This window comes from Oncorhynchus gorbuscha, linkage group LG22 (assembly GCF_021184085.1).
Source record: "Oncorhynchus gorbuscha isolate QuinsamMale2020 ecotype Even-year linkage group LG22, OgorEven_v1.0, whole genome shotgun sequence".
Lineage (NCBI taxonomy): Eukaryota > Metazoa > Chordata > Actinopteri > Salmoniformes > Salmonidae > Oncorhynchus > Oncorhynchus gorbuscha.
In genome coordinates, this window is record NC_060194.1 from 32,283,536 (window position 1) to 32,304,014 (window position 20,479).

The 20,479-nt window shown below is 45.8% G+C and overlaps 1 protein-coding gene across 1 annotated transcript; it reads right to left on the reverse strand.

The window, feature by feature from the left end:
• Positions 1–1,735: 1,735 nt before the first annotated feature.
• Positions 1,736–14,650, reverse strand: LOC124010127 (vang-like protein 2). Its single transcript, XM_046322491.1, has 8 exons — positions 14,226–14,650; positions 8,561–8,955; positions 8,207–8,330; positions 7,363–7,970; positions 7,029–7,162; positions 4,755–4,890; positions 4,042–4,288; positions 1,736–3,818 (listed from the first exon to the last, which is right to left on the reverse strand). The coding sequence occupies exons 2-8, from the start codon at positions 8,629–8,631 to the stop codon at positions 3,558–3,560; spliced, it is 1,581 nt and encodes a 526-aa protein (XP_046178447.1). The 5' UTR covers positions 8,632–8,955; positions 14,226–14,650; the 3' UTR covers positions 1,736–3,557.
• Between the last annotated feature and the right edge of the window lie 5,829 nt (positions 14,651–20,479).

A 20,479-nucleotide genomic window follows, 5' to 3' on the forward strand; every position in this document is an offset into this window, starting at 1 on the left:
TAAAGTTGTGATGTAAATATAAAATAATATGGTGGTCCGAAACTTCAACATAGTATGATATACGTACATACACATGGCTAAATAAGAAGTTACTTTTCAGGGTGTTGACATGGTGTTGCATGTTGTCACTAAAGCATTGTTCACACTTCAGGCCTTAATGCTCAAATCAGTTTTGTTTTTCAAATTAGTTTAGGAATATTGACTGTCCAAACAGCAAGTTACAAGTAACCAAATCGGATTTGTGCATGTTCAGACAGCAGTCATTCGCTGACATGGCTACGCTATTTGTCGTAGTAGTGACAGGCGTGTGCACAGCGGTGTAGGCTGATTGGTGGTGGTGCTCCTGCTTCCTATCACACATAAGTTATGTAGCAAGCTAAGGTGACAACAATGCCTGCCTTGGACGTTTCCCAGTTAATTTGAATGTTCAAAATCATAGTGTAAGAACCCTTTAAAAGCCTCAAAGGATAAGATCCAACTTTCTAAATGAGTTTCCTTAGCCACAGCAGTCAACTAGCTAGGTAGCTTTTTTGCTTTCTAGCACATTCACTACTTTGTAAACAATTATCTAGTTACCTACCACATGTTCTTGTCAACAAAGTAGCTAGCAAGCAACAAGATATGCCAAATAACATTCTAAAAATCACTGAGGGCAAATAAATCAGATATGACCGTTCAGACACAAGTCGCATGGCCAGGTATCAATCAAACTGATTTATAAACCCTCAGCTGATGTCACAAAGTGCTATATAGAACCCTAGCCTAAAACCCTAAACAGCAAGCAATGCAAATGTAGAAGCATGGTGGCTAGGAAAAACTCCCTATAAAGGCAGGAACCTAGGAAGAAACCTATAGAGGAACCAGGCTATGAGGGGTGGCCAGCCCTCTTCTGGCTGTGCTGGGTGGAGATTATAACAGTACATGGCCAAGATGTTCAAATGCTCATAGATGACCAGCAGGGTCAATTAATAATAATTACAGTGGTTGGTCAGCACCTCAGGAGTAAATGTCAGTTGGCTTTTCATAGCCGAGCATTCAGAGTTCAAGACAGCAAGTGCGGTAGAGAGTCGAAAACAGCAGGTCCAGGACAAGGTAGCACATCCGGTGAACAGGTCAAGGTTCCATAGCCGCAGGCAGTTCAGTTGAAACTGTATCAGATTTGTGTCTTGAAATTTCATATTCCATGTTCTTTTTGACTGTTCAGACTGCAGGAAATGTAACAGATTCGAATCAGAAATGCCAAATAATAGGATGAGTCACTTCAAACTGCCAATGTGCAGTTTGAAGTAGCTTTAGCTTAAGAGCTATATTGAATTGAATAATGGGGTACTATGCACACACAAAGAAAAAACAATGGAACTGACCAGGGAAAAAAAGTTTTTGGTAAGAAAGGGAAGTTTAAACACAATCTGAATGATTTTTTATCCTTCTCTGAATTATGAAGGAGCCCTGAGATCAGGGATTAGATATACTGTAGAATCTTCCTTGTTTAAAGACCTCACATATTCCATTAAGTCTTTAATCATCTTCTAATCAGTAGGCTTACCATACTCTTTTTGCTAACAGGGCAGGATAATGATAACCTCTTACAACCATCTGGAACTCTCCCAAGATTACATTCTGTTCCACTACACAGATTTCAGCAGTAATCAGTCTAGTAATATGAGGCTTGGAAAATGACTGACAATCACAACTCGGTGTGTGTGAGAAAAAGGGGTGAGAGAGAGAACAGGTGCACAGGAAAATGGTTTAATAATGTCAAAAACATCTAGCACACTATACAAGCTGCTATTATTAATAAAATAAACAATGCAAGTCAAATGTACACGTGTACAAGCTGTCCTCTTTTCCAAAAGTAAATGTTACACTTTTATTGAATTGCATTATAACTTAGGCATCTTAAAAAAAAAATTAAAAAGTAACAAACAAGCTCATCATATAAAATGTACCTAAACCCTAAATTCTAGAATCCATAAAAAAACTGGAACAACCATTTGCGTTCTGTCATCCAGATGTTCTCGTCAGTTATGTCAACTAGTTCTGAACTTTGTTTCATTGGTTGTTCTCACAGAAATGAAGGGCATTTCTGCTTGAATTCAAATGACTGGCAGTCATAGTGGCTCAGTTGTCCAAAAGAAGGTAGACAACAGTTTGGAGCAGTTCAAGTCTCAACACCAGGCTGCCAGTTACAGTATGTCTTGGTTAGAACCGAGAAGTTTAGTGGTCAGAGAAGTGGTTCTTTGCCAGAGATGACCGGAAAGCGTTTCGTAGTTCACACATGGGTAAGGCTGTTGGATGCCGCAATCATACTGTGCTCGTTTTAATATGTGGCACAATCTGGTGATTTGCTACAACTGCAGAGGACTTGCAGTGAGGATACAATCACATGTTCCTGGTCAGAGGGAGATGGATGGAGGACAGTGGACACAGGGTAAAGACAAGAGGAGTCCGTTCAAAAAAGCTTAATTGAACTACAGGTTATTCAGGACAGTATGTCTGAGAAAGCTGTCCCAAGGCAGGGATGTATTCTCAGATTTCCTCATTCAATGTTACCAAAATCATGATAACGTGTGTAAAAAGGCAAGCATAAAATGAAATGAGAGCCACATATACACAGAATATATGACTCCTTACAACATACAGTCTCAGGTACAACAAGCTCAGGAATGTAGTTCCTTCCCAAACAGATGAAGACAGTTGGCCTACAGGCAAGAAGAAAAACCTTACCTCAATACCTATACATTCAATAATTAAAAAAAGTCACACCCTATATAAAACAGGCCTAGTCATCACTTCAAGCACAACACACTGGCAATGAGTAGAAGCAGTATACCAACTTTGCAGTCAGCTGACTTATATTTGAGTCATTTAGCAGACACTCTTATCCAGATTGACTTACAGGAGCAGTTATGGTAAAGTGCCTTGCTCAAGGGCACAGATTTCCCAGCTGGTCGGCTCGGGATTCGAACCAGCAACCTTTTGGTTACTGGCCCAACACTTTTAACCGTCAGCCTGCCTGTCACCTTTGAGAGTTGTACTCTGATTGGTCATTTCGTAAGACATGACAGAGCCCCTCTAACGGGGTCATGGCTAGAAGGGATCCATCTTTTGTCAAATTAACGTTAGGTTGACTTTTCGTAGCAGGTTAGGAGAATTAACGTACCAGGTTAAGATAATTAGGTTAAGGGTTAGCTAAAATGCAACTTTTGATGTTAATTTGACAAAAGCTGTATCCATTCTAGCCATGACCATCTGGCAGTCAGATAGTGATCTTTATGTGACGAGTCTACTACACAGTGATGTATTCCAGTGGTTGCAGTCAAAGTAGCAAAGATTGTTGTTATTCATGAGAATAAATGTAGGCCAATGCTCCCTTTGGAAAAACAAGGGAATTTTTACAGTGTATCATAAAGCATGGTCAAGGCATCCATCTTCTTTCTATGGAAGATTGAAGCTTCATCACATTCTGTTAACATCCATGACAATGGTTCAATAGGAGATTACATGATCTAGCACCCTGCGTATCCCAATAGGATGAGGGGCCTCCACTGACCCCTCTACACAGAGGTCTCCGACTGTAGCCTCATCACAAACTTGTGGCTCTTGGGGTCGATAAACTCCTCACCAATACGCAGGAAGGGGAGGGGCTGCACCGTGACGACCAGGGAGAAGTCAAGGCGGCGCAGGGAGAAGACCAGACCGTGACGCAGGGCAGAGGTCACCGGCTCCTCGCTCACTAGAGTCCAATGGCGCCCCCTGCCGTTCTCGCGCTGGTACTGCAAGGTAGGGCCCGGGCTGAGGTAACGCTCTAGGAAAGCCTGAAAAGACAAAAATACAGCCTTTCAAAATGAACCTTAGTGAGGAAGACCTGTGAATGGGTACAGAGTAGATGAGTGACTGTGTGAATTGTAGATCTGATCAAATGCATGCTATTTATCCCAAAAGCTGTTGTAACATTATACCCAGGAAGTGACACAATGTATCCCTTCTCTTTGCAGGTTATACATTATAGACAAGTGAACGTGATACGTTGTTTCTCACCTTGGGGGTCATGTTGTGAGTGATACAGAACTGCAGGTGTGTGAGGATGCTCTCCATGCTGTGGTAGGGCTGCTGGCGCGTGGTCCTCAGGTACTTCTGCATGGCCCGGGCCATGGGGGCGAAGATGGCCTGAGCCGCCTCCCGGGGGTCCATCACCTCACGAGGGTGTTTGGGGGACGATGCTGCGGGGTCATCATCCTGGAGACGTTTGATGTGGGTGAAGGCCTCTTCCACTGCCACTACCAGCCTGGACAACACAACAATCATCATTATGATCACCATCATCATGCTCCCGAGTGGTGCAGCGGTCTAAGGCACTGTATCTCAGTGCAAGAGCCGTCACTGCAGTCCCTGGTTCGAATCCAAGCTGCATCACACCCGCCCACAGGGCGGCGCACAATTGGCCCAGTGTCATCCGAGTTTGGCCGGGGTAGGCCGTCATTGTAAATAATAATTTGTTCTTAACGGACTTGCCTAGTTAAATAAAGGTTCAATATTTTATTATTATATATTTTTTTAAATCATGATACAGGAGAGCTTAATGGATAGTGTCATCAGTCATCATTACTGTACACTATGAAAGGGACTGGTCATTCTCTAGCAACGTTCATAACAAAATTCACTGAACACAAACATTAACAGGGTTTGTCCCTCTGTAATCACTTAAAAGTATATTATGAAATGTATCAGAAACCGGATGTTGTCCGCCTTACCTGGCCTTCCGCTTGCGGCACCTGCGGTCCAGCTCGGCCTCCTCGTAGTAATACTCACTGTGAGAGTTGTCTCTCCTGCGGGCTGCAGCAGCAATCATGGCCCGGGACTGACTGTTGGTGTTATTGGTGCTGTTCTCTGTGGATCAAGACATATACAGTGGGGCAAAAAAGTACTTAGTCAGCCACTAATTGTGCAAGTTCTCCCACTTAAAAAGATGAGAGGCCTGTCATTTTCATCATAGGTACACTTCAACTATGACAGACAAAATGAGAAAAAAAATCCAGAAAATCACATTGTAGGATTTTTTATGAATTTATTTGCAAATTATGGTGGAAAATAAGTATTTGGTCAATAACAAAGGTTTATCTCAATACTTTGTTATATACCCTTTGTTGGCAATGACAGAGGTCACATGTTTTCTGTAAGTCTTCACAAGGTTTTCACACACTGTTGCTGGTATTTTGGCCCATTCCTCCATGCAGATCTCCTCTAGAGCAGTGATGTTTTGGGGATGTTGCTGGGCAACACGGACTTTCAACTCCCTCCAAAGATTTTCTATGGGGTTGAGATCTGGAGACTGGCTAGGCCACTCCAGGACCTTGAAATGCTTCTTACGAAGCCACTCCTTCGTTGCCCGGGCGGTGTGTTTGGGATCATTGTCATGCTGAAAGACCCAGCCACGTTTCATCTTCAATGCCCTTGCTGATGGAAGGAGGTGTTCACTCAAAATACATGGCCCCATTCATTCTTTCCTTTCCACGGATCAGTCGTCCTGGTCCCTTTGCAGAAAAACAGCCCCAAATCATGATGTTTCCACCCCCATGTTTCACAGTAGGTATGGTGTTCTTTGGATGCAACTCAGCATTCTTTGTCCTCCAAACACGACGAGTTGAGTTTTTACCTAAAAGTTCCATTTTGGTTTCATCTGACCATATGACATTCTCCCAATCTTCTCCAATCTCCTTCTGGATCATCCAAATGCTCTCTAGCAAACTTTAGACGGGCCTGCACATGTACTGGCTTACGCAGGGGGACACGTCTGGCACTGCAGGATTTGAGTCCCTGGCGGCGTAGTGTGTTACTGATGGTAGGCTTTGTTACTTTGGTCCCAGCTCTCTGCAGGTCATTCACTAGGTCCCCCCGTGTGGTTCTGGGATTTTTGCTCACCGTTCTTGTGATCATTTTGACCCCACGGGGTGAGATCTTGCGTGGAGCCCCAGATCGAGGGAGATTATCAGTGGTCTTGTATGTCTTCCATTTCCTAATAATTGATCCCACAGTTGATTTCTTCAAACCAAGCTGCTTACCTATTGCAGATTCAGTCTGCTGGGAACCTGGTGCAGGTCTACAACTTTGTTTCTGGTGTCCTTTGACAGCTCTTTGCTCTTGGCCATAGTGGAGTTTGGAGTGTTTGAGGTTGTGGACAGGTGTCTTTTATACTGATAACAAGTTCAAACAGGTGCCATTAATACAGGTAACGAGTGGAGGACAGAGGAGCCTCTTAAAGAAGAAGTTACAGGTCTGTGAGAGCCAGAAATCATGCTTGATTGTAGGTGACCAAATACTTATTTTCCACCATAATTTGCAAATAAATTCATTAAAAACCCTACAATGTGATTTTCTGGATTTTTTTCCTCATTTTGTCTGTCACAGTTGAAGTGTACCTATGATGAAAATTACAGGCCTCTCGTCTTTTTAAGTGGGAGAACTTGCACAATTGGTGCCTGACTAAGTACTTTTTTGCCCCACTGTACATCAGTCAGTGGATGGATGGATGGATGGATGAATGGAGTGAGGTAGGGGTTGGTTAGTTGGTAGATGAATGGAGTGAGGTTGGGGTCGGTTAGTTGGTGGATGAATGGAGTGAGGTTGGGGTCGGTTAGTTGGTAGATGAATGGAGTGAGGTTGGGGTTGGTTAGTTGGTAGATGAATGGAGTGAGGTTGGGGTTGGTTAGTTGGTAGATGAATGGAGTGAGGTTGGGGTTGGTTAGTTGGTAGATGAATGGAGTGAGGTTGGGGTTGGTTAGTTGGTAGATGAATGGAGTGAGGTTGGGGTCGGTTAGTTGGTAGATGAATGGAGTGAGGTTGGGGTCGGTTAGTTGGTGGATGAATGGAGTGAGGTAGGGGTTGGTTAGTTGGTGGATGAATGGAGTGAGGTAGGGGTTGGTTAGTTGGTGGATGAATGGAGTGAGGTAGGGGTTGGTTAGTTGGTGGATGAATGGATGGATAGAGGGATGAGGTAGAGAAAGTAAGTAGTATACAGTGCTATTTACCATCAAGAGAGTAGACTTTGAATCCAGACATCTTCTTGGAGAGGATAGACTTGGGCAGGTTGAGCAGGGCAGGGTTGTAGACAGGGAAGTCCCTGTAGTACTGATCCAGAACCCACACTGCTGCCCTCTGGACACTGGAACACACAGACACCATCCGCATCACATTGAGCATGCAGAAACAGCTATAATGTACATGCGTGCCCTGTGTAAAACCATGACAGGATGGACCATCATCATTGTGAGATCCATCGTCATCATAATCTTTATCATTGTGTTAGTAATGATCATCCTCATCCTGACACACTACAGTCACACACAGACAGCACAGACTGACCTGAGGTGTCCCACGTTGTAGAAGCGGCTAGCCCCGTCTGTGGTGCGCACCACCTTGAGGCAGAAGGCAGGCTGCAGGTGTCTGACCTCCAGTAGCACCAGGGCCAAGTACTGGATGAAGAGCAGCGCGTCCACCAGCGACGCCGCATACTCCACGATGCCTCTATAGTCCCTCTCCCGAGGCTCCAGCACGCGCACGCCGTAGAACAGCCAGTAGGACGCTACGAACAGGAACACCAGCACCATGAGCAGGCAGCGGAAGACAAAGAAGCGGGGCAGGGTGGCACGCGGAGGGCGCAGGAACAGCGCCCAGGAGGAGATGAGGAGCACCAGGAGCTTGAAGGCCAGAGAGACGTATAGACCCTCGCAGGGCGTGCCGCAGGGCTCCAGGGCCTCATGCCACAGCAGCTGGGGAAGGACCAGGAAGGCCAGGGGGGTGAACAGGGCGAACAGGCCCAGGCAGCCGCCCAGCACAGGCCCCAGGAAGCGCTTGCATTCCAGAGGAGACGATTCCTCTAGCTCCTTGGAGACGCGTGTCAGGTCCTCGTTGGAAACGCTGTGTTCTGATGTGCCTGTGACCACAGTGGTGGTCTCACCCCAGTTGTCATCCTACAGAGAGGAACAGAGACATGAGATAATGTAAACGTACAGGAGAGATTGGAAAGGGGGCTTTAAAGAGATATGAGAGGATAGAGATGTTGAGATTTGGATGGGTAGGGAAGATGACTGGGGCCCTGAGGTTTTTCTGACCACATAACCTGACATGGTCAGGAAAACCTCTGGCCCTATTATGAGATAAGGATTTTGAGATGTAGAGGGGTTGGAGAGGAGGTTGTGATTCTGACCCGGTCATCTCCGCGGGTGGATTCTGCATCTAGCAGTGGCTCCCCAGGGGCATGGACGGTCACAGACTTGTCTCCACGGCTGCTGCCGTCTCTGCTCTTGGAGCGATGCCTGTCCCTCCGATCCCTGGAGCACAGAAACAGGACAACCACACAGTTATGTCAGCGTGTTAAGCCCATGTCATTGTGTGACCGAAGCCTGGGGGTAAATGTGTGATCCGTGCGTGTGGTTGCTCATCAATGTGCCCATTGACTATTTGATCGATGTGTTTTACACACATGCCTTTGATCTCAGTGTTTACAGTGTGCCTGCACGCTTGTGTGTTTTTGGGGCATTTGTGACCACCCTTCTGGTACCTGTGCTTGCGGGAGCTGCGGGAGTGGGATGACTTGTAGGAGTAGCCCGAGTACTGTGACTCGTTGTCCATGTCGCGGGTCGGTGGGCAGGGTTTGCGGGCCCCTCCTCCCCCCGTGGCTTGTTCCCTGGCTCCGCCCAGCTGGCTCTTGCGCTCAGAGATGGACTTGGTGGACAGGGCCAGAGGCAGCTTCAGCAGGTCAACCTTACTCCTGAAGGAATCTATTTTGGAGGCCGGAGGACAGGGAGAGGTAGAAGAGCCCACCAGATAGAGGGAATCAGGGAAACGATGGACTAGAGAAAGGAGGGAAGGAGAAGAAAAGCTAGACTAGACAGGGGGAGTAAAAAGATATGATGGTTGGGAGTATAGGAGGCGGGTGTTGGAAGTGGACAGGTCCTGAAATAGAGGAGAAAAGGGGTAGAATTAGTGACAAAAACCAACTCCTATCCCTAAGCTGTGGTGTTTAAAACCAACCAGTTTCTTGGTATTTGACCCCAACTGTCTGTGCAACTCAAGACGACGTTAACCAATTGAGCTAAAATATGTTAGCTCTAGGGGTAAAGATAAGCCTTCAGATCTCAGGAAAGGTTGGTCCTCACGTGAGCGTAGTTCTACAGGCCATAAGACTGCAGTGAGATGAGGTTCTGTAAAGCCTACAGATCCGATACAATGGCAGCCACATTGGATTACTGTGTTTTCACAAACTTATTTGACCTCTCCCTCTTTCCCCATCTCACATTCCCTCTTGGTCTCCCTTGGTCCCCTGGGTAACAGGGCCTCTCCGCTGCCATGGTGATGAAAGAGGGTGTTCAGCTGGAGGGGATTTGAGGTTGACAGTTTCCATGGGAACCTGACCTTACCCCACCCTCTCGTACCCTGAGGAAAATGCCAAATAAATACAAGTGTTTGTGTGACTGTCTTGTCACATGCTTAATTGTATGGGCACTATGTTGTTTGTATGGGCACTATGTTAATTGTATGGGCACTATGTTAATTGTATGGGCACTATGTTAATTGTATGGGCTAACGATGTTAATTGGAGAGCTTGATGTTAATTGGAGAGCTTGATTTGTCACATGTAGGGCGATAGTAAGTCATAGCCTTGCAAGGCATTCAATTAAACAACTCCACCAAAATACCATTATATTCTCAAGTTCCCTCCTTCCATAAAAAATGTAAAAGTATGTGTGTGTCTGCTTGCAAGGCTATGTTGACATAAACCTCGTCTTAGTAGAGTGCCCCACTGTTTATGCTAATAAACACAGCCTTTGTACACAACAATAAAAACATATGAGCCCCAGAGCATGTGCTGAACTTCAGCTACCATCGCATGCTGAAAAGAAACACAATCTATTAATCAGTCTCTATGGAGGTGTTGTGTAAAGGATGTGGGGAAAAATGTATGCTTAATGTATAGGCATACTCCTGAAATTCGAGACAAGGTAGGCTACGCTACATAGTGAGGAGCAGGGAGAAGACATGCTCATCCCAGCTTGCTGTTAGTATTCCCGTGATCTGGACTTGATCCCCCAAGGACAGACCAGGCTGTCTGCTTGATACTGGGGATATGATGAACACCTGATCCATCAAGGTGTGGTCTGCTGGAGAGATGTATAGGCCTAGATAGAGTTTCCTTTCCCTATTCAACCCTGTGTGTCTTGTGACCCAGTTAATTAACTGTGCGGGTGGTGGTGGTGACTCCTCACGTGACTAACGCCAACCTCACTCAACCACATCATCATGTCATAAAGGCTAACCAGAGCCACGTAATTAGAGAGTTGGGCCATTGAGGTTTCTGCATTATGATGCATTAACATGACACTCCAACATTCTGTGGCAGCCATGTTAGCGCCTTGTTAACATAACATGTGGAATATTTAAATAATGGTATAACTGAATGTCTAGAATTACAACAATATAAAAAAATATAAAACAATGTCCCAACTCTCTAAATACTCGGCTCTGAGGCCAACCATCCCATAGCAATCTAAACAAACATAGAAAGCTGTCAGATTCACCTGCCTGTTCTTGTAGAAAATCCATACACAAGCAAGCCCAGTACCAAATCAACCAAATTCACTTTTAGCAGCCTAATCTGGCCCTGTAGTCATATTATATATAGATATATACACACAAAAAATGTTTTTATTATTTTCCTCCCAATTTCAATCTTGTCTCAACGCTGCAACTCTCCAAGGGACTCGCTCGGGAGAGGCGAAGGTCTAGTCATGACTCGCCAAACCGTGGTACTAACACCCGCCCACTAAACCTGGAAGCCAGCTGCATGCAGGCGCCCGGCCCGCCACAAGGAGTCGCTAGAGCGCGATGAGCCAAGTAAAGCACCCCCCCAGACAAACCCTCCCCGAAACCCGGACGATGCTGGGCCAATTGTGCGACACCTTATTGGACTCCCGGTCGAGGCCGGTTGTGACACAGCCCGGGATCTAACCCGGGTCTGTAGTGACGCCTCAAGAACCGCGATGCAGTGCCTTAGACAGCTGCACCACTCGGGAGGCCCCTATTTATTTATTTTAATAGGTAGTCCCATTGAACCTTAGTCTCTTAAAATATTCATTTTGTAATTTAACCTTTATTTTAAAAAGATGATGATCCAGTCAGACAAGGGCTTTCCTGACAGTGTATTACTACTATGCACGTCTCGTTGCTTCATAGTGAGTATCATAGATGCCTTGCCTTCTCTGAGTACATCTCTCTCTTCACATAACAGCACACATGGCTGACAAATGACACCACCATCTCCTTCCGCTCTCACAAAGCTTAATCTTTTAATGGAGCTTGGTGAATATAAGCAGGGGAGGTGATATACACCTAACTACATGCCCACACAGAGAGACCCTTCAAAACCATTTGTATTAAATCAAATCCAAACTTTCACCAACTGCTTGAGGGAGTGGCAAAGTCCAAACAGAAACAATGATCATAGTGTCATGTTCCTTCATGTCAGAGTAATGATCAGTGTCAAAGCGGTATGTTACTTCATGTCAGAGTAATGATCAGTGTCAACGCGGTATGTTACTTCATGTCAGAGTAATGATCAGTGTCAACGCGGTATGTTACTTCATGTCAGAGTAATGATCATGTAGTGTCAAAGCGGTATGTTACTTCATGTCAGAGTAATGATCAGTGTCAATGCGGTATGTTACTTCATGTCAGAGTAATGATCATAGTGTCAAAGCGGTATGTTACTTCATGTCAGAGTAATGATCAGTGTCAGAGTAATGAAAGTGTCGGTATGTTACTTCATGTCAGAGTAATGATCAGTGTCAAAGCGGTATGTTACTTCATGTGTCAAAGTGCGGTATGTTACTTCATGTCAGAGTAATGATCAGTGTCAAATGCGGTATGTTACTTCATGTCAGAGTAATGATCAGTGTCAATGCGGTATGTTACTTCATGTCAGAGTAATGATCATAGTGTCAAAGCGGTATGTTACTTCATGTCAGAGTAATGATCAGTGTCAAAGCGGTATGTTACTTCATGTCAGAGTAATGATCAGTGTCAATGCGGTATGTTACTTCATGTCAGAGTAATGATCATAGTGTCAAAGCGGTATGTTACTTCATGTCAGAGTAATGATCAGTGTCAAAGCGGTATGTTACTTCATGTCAGAGTAATGATCATAGTGTCAAAGCGGTATGTTACTTCATGTCAGAGTAATGATCAGTGTCAATGCGGTATGTTACTTCATGTCAGAGTAATGATCATAGTGTCAAAGCGGTATGTTACTTCATGTCAGAGTAATGATCAGTGTCAATGCGGTATGTTACTTCATGTCAGAGTAATGAGTGTCATAGTGTCAGAGTAATGAAGTGTCGGTATGTTACTTCATGTCAGAGTAATGATCAGTGTCAAAGCGGTATGTTACTTCATGTCAGAGTAATGATCAGTGTCAAAGCGGTATGTTACTTCATGTCAGAGTAATGATCAGTGTCAAAGCGGTATGTTACTTCATGTCAGAGTAATGATCATAGTGTCAACGCGGTATGTTACTTCATGTCAGAGTAATGATCATAGTGTCAAAGCGGTATGTTACTTCATGTCAGAGTAATGATCATAGTGTCAAAGCGGTATGTTACTTCATGTCAGAGTAATGATCATAGTGTCAACGCGGTATGTTACTTCATGTCAGAGTAATATGAAGGAAAAAATGGCAACTGTGAAAATAAATGTTCAAAGCCCAGCACCAGTGGTGTAGAGAGAGTGTATGAGAGAGGGCCACACACACACCATTTCAAACCCCACCCACCTACTGCTAGCTGCAAAAACACCAGAAAACCCACTGGAAAACAGACAACTGTGCACTCTCAACCTTTGTGCCCAATCTGCCCATGTGATATGAAGTGGAGCTGGTGTATGTAGAATACAATGTGGAAGATGGGGTGTGGCCAAATCAATAGATTATGGACTGGACAGTGCAGTCTTGTTACGATTGATACAAGAGGGGCAAGACAATTTACCAAACACAAACTGTGCTGTGCCCATAAGACATATTCAAGCCCATGCATGGGTTAGAGGTTACCACTGTCCCAAGTCTGGCCTCTGTCACCATTGACTTCGCCTTATCTATAGGCCTATGACTTGTTGGCCTGTTTATTTTGAGAGCCACGGCAGCTGGGACAATAGCCTGGGCATTGGGAACTCTACAGTAGCCCAAGCAAAAGCTAGTGGCCAATTACTACATGATAAAGGTAGGCATAAAATTAACAAAATAATAATATTGTAGCCAGCTGTTATTTTGTTTATATATTTTGGATGATTGCAGTGGCAAAGTTGGTTATTTGTTGTACTTTCATTAGCTTCTGATCATTTTACAAGACCATTTTGATTTCATTTTGTGTAACGCAAAAGTTAACTTTAACCTAACATAACTTTCAACTGAAAACATTGTAATTGTGTACATTTGAGTAATTTAGCAGACACTCTGACTTACAGGAGCAAATAGGGTTAAGAGCTTTACTTAGGGCACATATAGATTATTTTCACCTAGTGTGTTCGGGGATTCGAACCAGCGACCTTTCGGTAACCGGTCCAACACTCTTAACCACTGGGCTACTTGCTGCCCAGTTTTTGTAGTAAAACAAGCACCAGCATTTGAGCTGCTGCAGTAGTCTACATACATACCGTTTCACTTTAATTTCTAGACTGCAGAATACATTTATTACATGCCTAGCTACAGTCCTTTTTACAATGTTACAATCTTGTTACAATGGGGTCAATCCTTGCTACAATGTTGTAACAATGTTACAAACATGTACTTTAACCACCAGCTGAATCAGATACAGTGTAGCAAGTTATATTCGTAACATACAGGCATGCATCAGCCTCATTTCGTGCCCAGCCTGTTTAGAACAGGGACCAACATGAAGGTCTATTAACAATTAAACATCACAACCACAAAGGACTGAATGAAACAATAACCTGTTACTACATGAGCAATAAACTAGCAAACAAAATATGTTAATCGAAGATTCACCTACGAAAAACAAGTTATAAATGCTAATTGTATGCAACATCAGCATCGTCCATTATGAGGTTTAGGGCAAACAATGGGGCGAGACTGACATTTCCAGTCGGCGAATCTTTTCACCCTCTTTTCGAAAAGGAAAACCCTGAATGAATGGATCATGCACCAAATAAACACCAACCTTCGGCGAAAATTCTCACGAAGCTGGAACCCATGTATCCTCTCCGAGTCTAGTTTCCATGCCGTCGCGATGAGGGTAGGCTACTTCCTCCCAAATTGTTGGGGACTCAGGACTCAGCCCTACGAACCGTCCGATATCTGGTTAGATACCGTAGATACGTGTCCAGGGTGAATATAACAATAGGCCCGATCAGGGGTCCTCTCTAAACTTCCCTGCAACTGCGGTCTCGAGCGATAACAGACTTATTGTTTCAGAAACATGAGACTCTAGCGCCTATTTATTTTGTCTTCCCTTGTACTTCAATGGTCAATGATGTCCAAACATTGTTCTCTATACCTATCCACACTGAAAAACTGCTTAGATGTCTCAAAATATTAATTCAGGTATTTTCTCACGTTCCTCATTTCCCCCCCTCAACGGTAGTACCCTGGGGCCCGCCCCCGATTCATTGCCCCTCCTCCACTCCTTTTTTTTTGTGGAACCTCAAGGCTGATGACGTAGCCAACTTCAGACCCCCCCATGTAATATCCTACTGAGAACTAGTACCAAAAACAATGATGCCAATTTAGCAATTTTGTTGCTAGATTTTGCAACTTTTCAGACTACCTTGGCTTTATCAGACGACTTTTTTTTTTCAAACAGCACCTAGCAACAGATTTAGCTACTTTAAAAAAAAATGTATTTGGAACTTTTAGCAACTTTTGAAAAGTGACTCAAATGCTAAAATGCACGCATTTCCCCTCTAAATGACACAAAAACTATTCTCTCTGTCACACAAATTATCAATTTATCAATGAACCTACAAGGTACAACCCCAAATCCTTAAACTCGGGCATCCTCATAGATATCATCCTGACTAACTCGCCCTCCAAATACACCTCTGCTGTTTTCAATCAAGATCTCAGCGATCACTGCCTTATTGCCTGCATCCGTAATGGGTCTGCGATCAAACAACCGACCCTCATCACTGTCAAACGCTCCCTAAAACACTTCTGCGAGCAGGCATTTCTAATCGACCTGGCCGGGGTATCCTGGAATGACATTGACCTCATCCCGTCAGTAGAGGATGCCTGGTTGCTCTTTAAAAGTGCCTATCTCACTATCTTAAATAAGCATGCTCCATTCAAAAAATGTAGAACCAGGAATAGATATAGTCCTTGGTTCACTCCAGACCTGTCTGCCCTTGACCAGCACAAAAACATCCTGTGGTGTTCTGCATTAGCATCGAATAGCCCCCGTGATATGCAACTTTTCAGGGAAGTTAGGTACAAATATACAATTAGGAAAGCTAGGGCTAGCTTTATCAAACATACATTTGCTTCCTGTAGTAGAAACTCAAAAAAGTTCTGGGACACTGTAAAGTCCATGGAGAATAAGAGCACCTCCTCCCAACTGCCCACTGCTCCGAGGCTAGGAAATCAAATCAAATCAAAACTTGTCATTCCAATCTCCTTGCATTAGCGTAGCCTCTTCTGTAGCCTGTCAACTATGTGTCTGTCTATCCCTGTTCTCTCCTCTCTGCACAGACCATACAAACGCTCCACACCGCGTGGCCGCTGCCACCCTAATCTGGTGGTCCCAGCGCGCACGACCCACGTGGAGTTCCAGGTCTCCGGTAGCCTCTGGAACTGCCGATCTGCAGCCAACAAGGCAGAGTTCATCTCAGCCTATGCCTCCCTCCAGTCCCTCGACTTCTTGGCACTGACAGAAACATGGATCACCACAGATAACACTGCTACTCCTACTGCTCTCTCTTCGTCCGCCCACGTGTTCTCGCACACCCCGAGAGCTTCTGGTCAGCGGGGTGGTAGCATAGGGATCCTTATCTCTCCCATGTGGTCATTCTCTCTTTCTCCCCTTACCCATCTGTCTATCACCTCCTTTGAATTTCATGCTGTCACAGTTACCAGCCCTTTCAAGCTTAACATCCTTATCATTTATCGCCCTCCAGGTCCCCTCGGAGAGTTCATCAATGAGCTTGATGCCTTGATAAGCTCCTTTCCTGAGGACGGCTCACCTCTCACAGTTCTGGGCGACTTTAACCTCCCCACGTCTACCTTTGACTCATTCCTCTCTGCCTCCTTCTTTCCACTCCTCTCCTCTTTTGACCTCACCCTCTCACCTTCCCCCCTACTCACAAGGCAGGCAATACGCTCGACCTCATCTTTACTAGATGCTGTTCTTCCACTAACCTCATTGCAACTCCCCTCCAAGTCTCCGACCACTACCTTGTATCCTTTTCCCTCTCGCTCTCATCCAACACTTCCCACACTGCCCCTACTCGGATGGTATCGCGCCGTCCCAACCTTCGCTCTCTCTCCCCCGCTACTCTCTCCTCTTCCATCCTATCATCTCTTCCCTCTGCTCAAACCTTCTCCAACCTATCTCCTGATTCTGCCTCCTCAACCCTCCTCTCCTCCCTTTCTGCATCCTTTGACTCTCTATGTCCCCTATCTTCCAGGCCGGCTCGGTCCTCCCCTCCCGCTCCGTGGCTTGACGACTCAATGCGAGCTCACAGAACAGGGCTCCGGAAGGCCGAGCGGAAATGGAGGAAAACTCGCCTCCCTGCGGACCTGGCATCCTTTCACTCCCTCCTCTCTACATTTTCCTCCTCTGTCTCTGCTGCTAAAGCCACTTTCTACCACTCTAAATTCCAAGCATCTGCCTCTAACCCTAGGAAGCTCTTTGCCACATTCTCCTCCCTCCTGAATCCTCCTCCCCCTCCCCCCTCCTCCCTCTCTGCAGATGACTTCGTCAACCATTTTGAAAAGAAGATCGACGACATCCGATCCTCGTTTGCTAAGTCAAACAACACCGCTGGTTCTGCTCACACTGCCCTACCCTGTGCTCTGACCTCTTTCTCCCCTCTCTTTCCAGATGAAATCTCGCGTCTTGTGACGGCCGGACGCCCAACAACCTGCCCGCTCGACCCTATCCCCTCCTCTCTTCTCCAGACCATTTCCGGAGACCTTCTCCCTTACCTCACCTCGCTCATCAACTTATCCCTGACCGCTGGCTACGTCCCTTCCGTCTTCAAGAGAGCGAGAGTTGCACCCCTTCTGAAAAAACCTACACTCGATCCCTCCGATGTCAACAACTACAGACCAGTATCCCTTCTTTCTTTTCTCTCCAAAACTCTTGAACGTGCCGTCCTTGGTCAGCTCTCCCGCTATCTCTCTCAGAATGACCTTCTTGATCCAAATCAGTCAGGTTTCAAGACTAGTCATTCAACTGAGACTGCTCTTCTCTGTATCACGGAGGCGCTCCGCACCGCTAAAGCTAACTCTCTCTCCTCTGCTCTCATCCTTCTAGACCTATCGGCTGCCTTCGATACTGTGAACCATCAGATCCTCCTCTCCACCCTCTCCGAGTTGGGCATCTCCGGCGCGGCCCACGCTTGGATTGCGTCCTACCTGACAGGTCGCTCCTACCAGGTGGCGTGGCGAGAATCTGTCTCCTCACCACGCGCTCTCACCACTGGTGTCCCCCAGGGCTCTGTTCTAGGCCCTCTCCTATTCTCGCTATACACCAAGTCACTTGGCTCTGTCATAACCTCACATGGTCTCTCCTATCATTGCTATGCAGACGACACACAATTAATCTTCTCCTTTCCCCCTTCTGATGACCAGGTGGCGAATCGCATCTCTGCATGTCTGGCAGACATATCAGTGTGGATGACGGATCACCACCTCAAGCTGAACTTCGGCAAGACGGAGCTGCTCTTCCTCCCGGGGAAGGACTGCCCGTTCCATGATCTCGCCATCACGGTTGACAACTCCATTGTGTCCTCCTCCCAGAGCGCTAAGAACCTTGGCGTGATCCTGGACAACAAACTGTCGTTCTCAACTAACATCAAGGCGGTGGCCCGTTCCTGTAGGTTCATGCTCTACAACATCCGCAGAGTACGACCCTGCCTCACACAGGAAGCGGCGCAGGTCCTAATCCAGGCACTTGTCATCTCCTGTCTGGATTACTGCAACTCGCTGTTGGCTGGGCTCCCTGCCTGTGCCATTAAACCCCTACAACTCATCCAGAACGCCGCAGCCCGTCTAGTGTTCAACCTTCCCAAGTTCTCTCACGTCACCCCGCTCCTCCGCTCTCTCCACTGGCTTCCAGTTGAAGCTCGCATCCGCTACAAGACCATGGTGCTTGCCTACGGAGCTGTGAGGGGAACGGCACCTCAGTACCTCCAGGCTCTGATCAGGCCCTACACCCAAATAAGGGCACTGCGTTCATCCACCTCTGGCCTGCTCGCCTCCCTACCACTGAGGAAGTACAGTTCCCGCTCAGCTCAGTCAAAACTGTTCGCTGCTCTGGCTCCCCAATGGTGGAACAAACTCCCTCACGACGCCAGGACAGCGGAGTCAATCACCACCTTCCGGAGACACCTGAAACCCCACCTCTTTAAGGAATACCTAGGATAGGATAAAGTAATCCTTCTCACCCCCCCCCCTTAAAATATTTAGATGCACTATTGTAAAGTGGTTGTTCCACTGGATGTCATAAGGTGAATGCACCAATTTGTAAGTCGCTCTGGATAAGAGCGTCTGCTAAATGACTTAAATGTAAATGTAAATCAAATGTTATTTGTCAAATACACATGGTTAGCAGATGTTAGTGCAAGTGTAGCGAAATGCTTGTGCTTCTAGTTCCGACAATGCAGTAATAACCAACGAGTAATCTAACCTAACAATTTCACAACAGCTACCTTATACACACAAGTGTAAATGGATGAAGAATATGTACATAAAGATATATGAATGAGTGATGGTACAGAATGGCATAGGCAAGATGCAGTAGATGGTATCGAGTACAGTATATACATATGAGATTAGTAATGTAGGGTATGTAAACATTATATTAAGTGGCATTGTTTAAAGTGGTTAGTGATACATTTTTTACATGTATGGCAGCAGCCACTCAATGTTAGTGGTGGCTGTTTAACTATCTTTAACAGACTCTCGGTCCCTGCTTTGACGCACCTGTACTTACCTCGCCTTCTGGATGATAGCGGGGTGAACAGGCAGTGGCTCGGGTGGTTGTTGTCCTTGATGATCTTTATGGAATTCCTGTGACATCGGGTGGTGTAGGTGTCCTGGAGGGCAGGTAGTTTGCCCCCGGTGATGCATTGTGCAGACCTCACTACCCTCTGGAGATCCTTACGGTTGTGGGCGGAGCAGTTGCCTTACCAGACGGAGATACAGCCCGACAGGATGCTCTCGATTGTGCATCTGTAAAAGTTTGTGAGTGCTTTTGGTGACAAGCAAATTTCTTCAACCTCCTGAGGTTGAAGAGGCGCTGCTGCGCCTTCTTCACGATGCTGTCTGTGTGGGTGGACCAATTCAGTTTGTCCGTGATGTGTACGCCGAGGAACTTAAAACTTTCTATCCTCTCCACTACTGTCCTGTTGATGTGGATAGGGGGGTGCTCCCTCTGCTGTTACCTGAAGTCCACGATCATCTCCTTTGTTTTGTTGACGTTGAGTGTGAGCTTATTTTCCTGACACCACACTCAGAGGGCCCTCACCTCCTCCCTGTAGGCCGTCTCGTCGTTGTTGGTAATCAAGCTGGTGCTTAAAGCTAGTGAGGGAGATATGAGTCTCCAGCTTCAGTGATTTTTGCAGTTCGTTCCAGTCATTGATAGCAGAGAACTGGAAGGAATGGCGACCAAAGGAGGAATTGGCTTTGGGGGTGACCAGTGAGATATACCTTCTGGAGCGCGTGCTACGAGTGGGTGCTGCTATGGTGACCAGTGAGCTGAGATAAGGTGGGGCTTTACCTAGCAGAGACTTGTAGATAACCTGTAGCCAGTGGGTTTGGCGATGAGTATGAAGCGAGGGCCAACCAACGAGAGCATACAGGTCCCAGTGGTGGGTAGAGTATGGGGCTTTGGTGACAAAACGGATGGCACTGTGATAGACTGCATCCAATTTTTTGAGTAGACTGTTGGAGGCTATTTTATAGATGACATCGCCGAAGTTGAGGATCGGTAGGATGGTCAGTTTTACGAGGGTATGTTTGGCAGCATGAGTGAAGGATGCTTTGTTGCAATATAGGAAGCCATTTCTAGATTTAATTTTGGATTGGAGATGTTTAATGTGAGTCTGGAAGGAGAGTTTACAGTCTAACCAGACACCTAGGTATTTGTAGTTGTCCAAGTATTCTAAGTCACGAATGTTTGATCTTGAACAGAACTTACAACATCAATCAATATGTCTCAATCAAAATTGTACAGCCAGAAGTACAGAAAAGAGT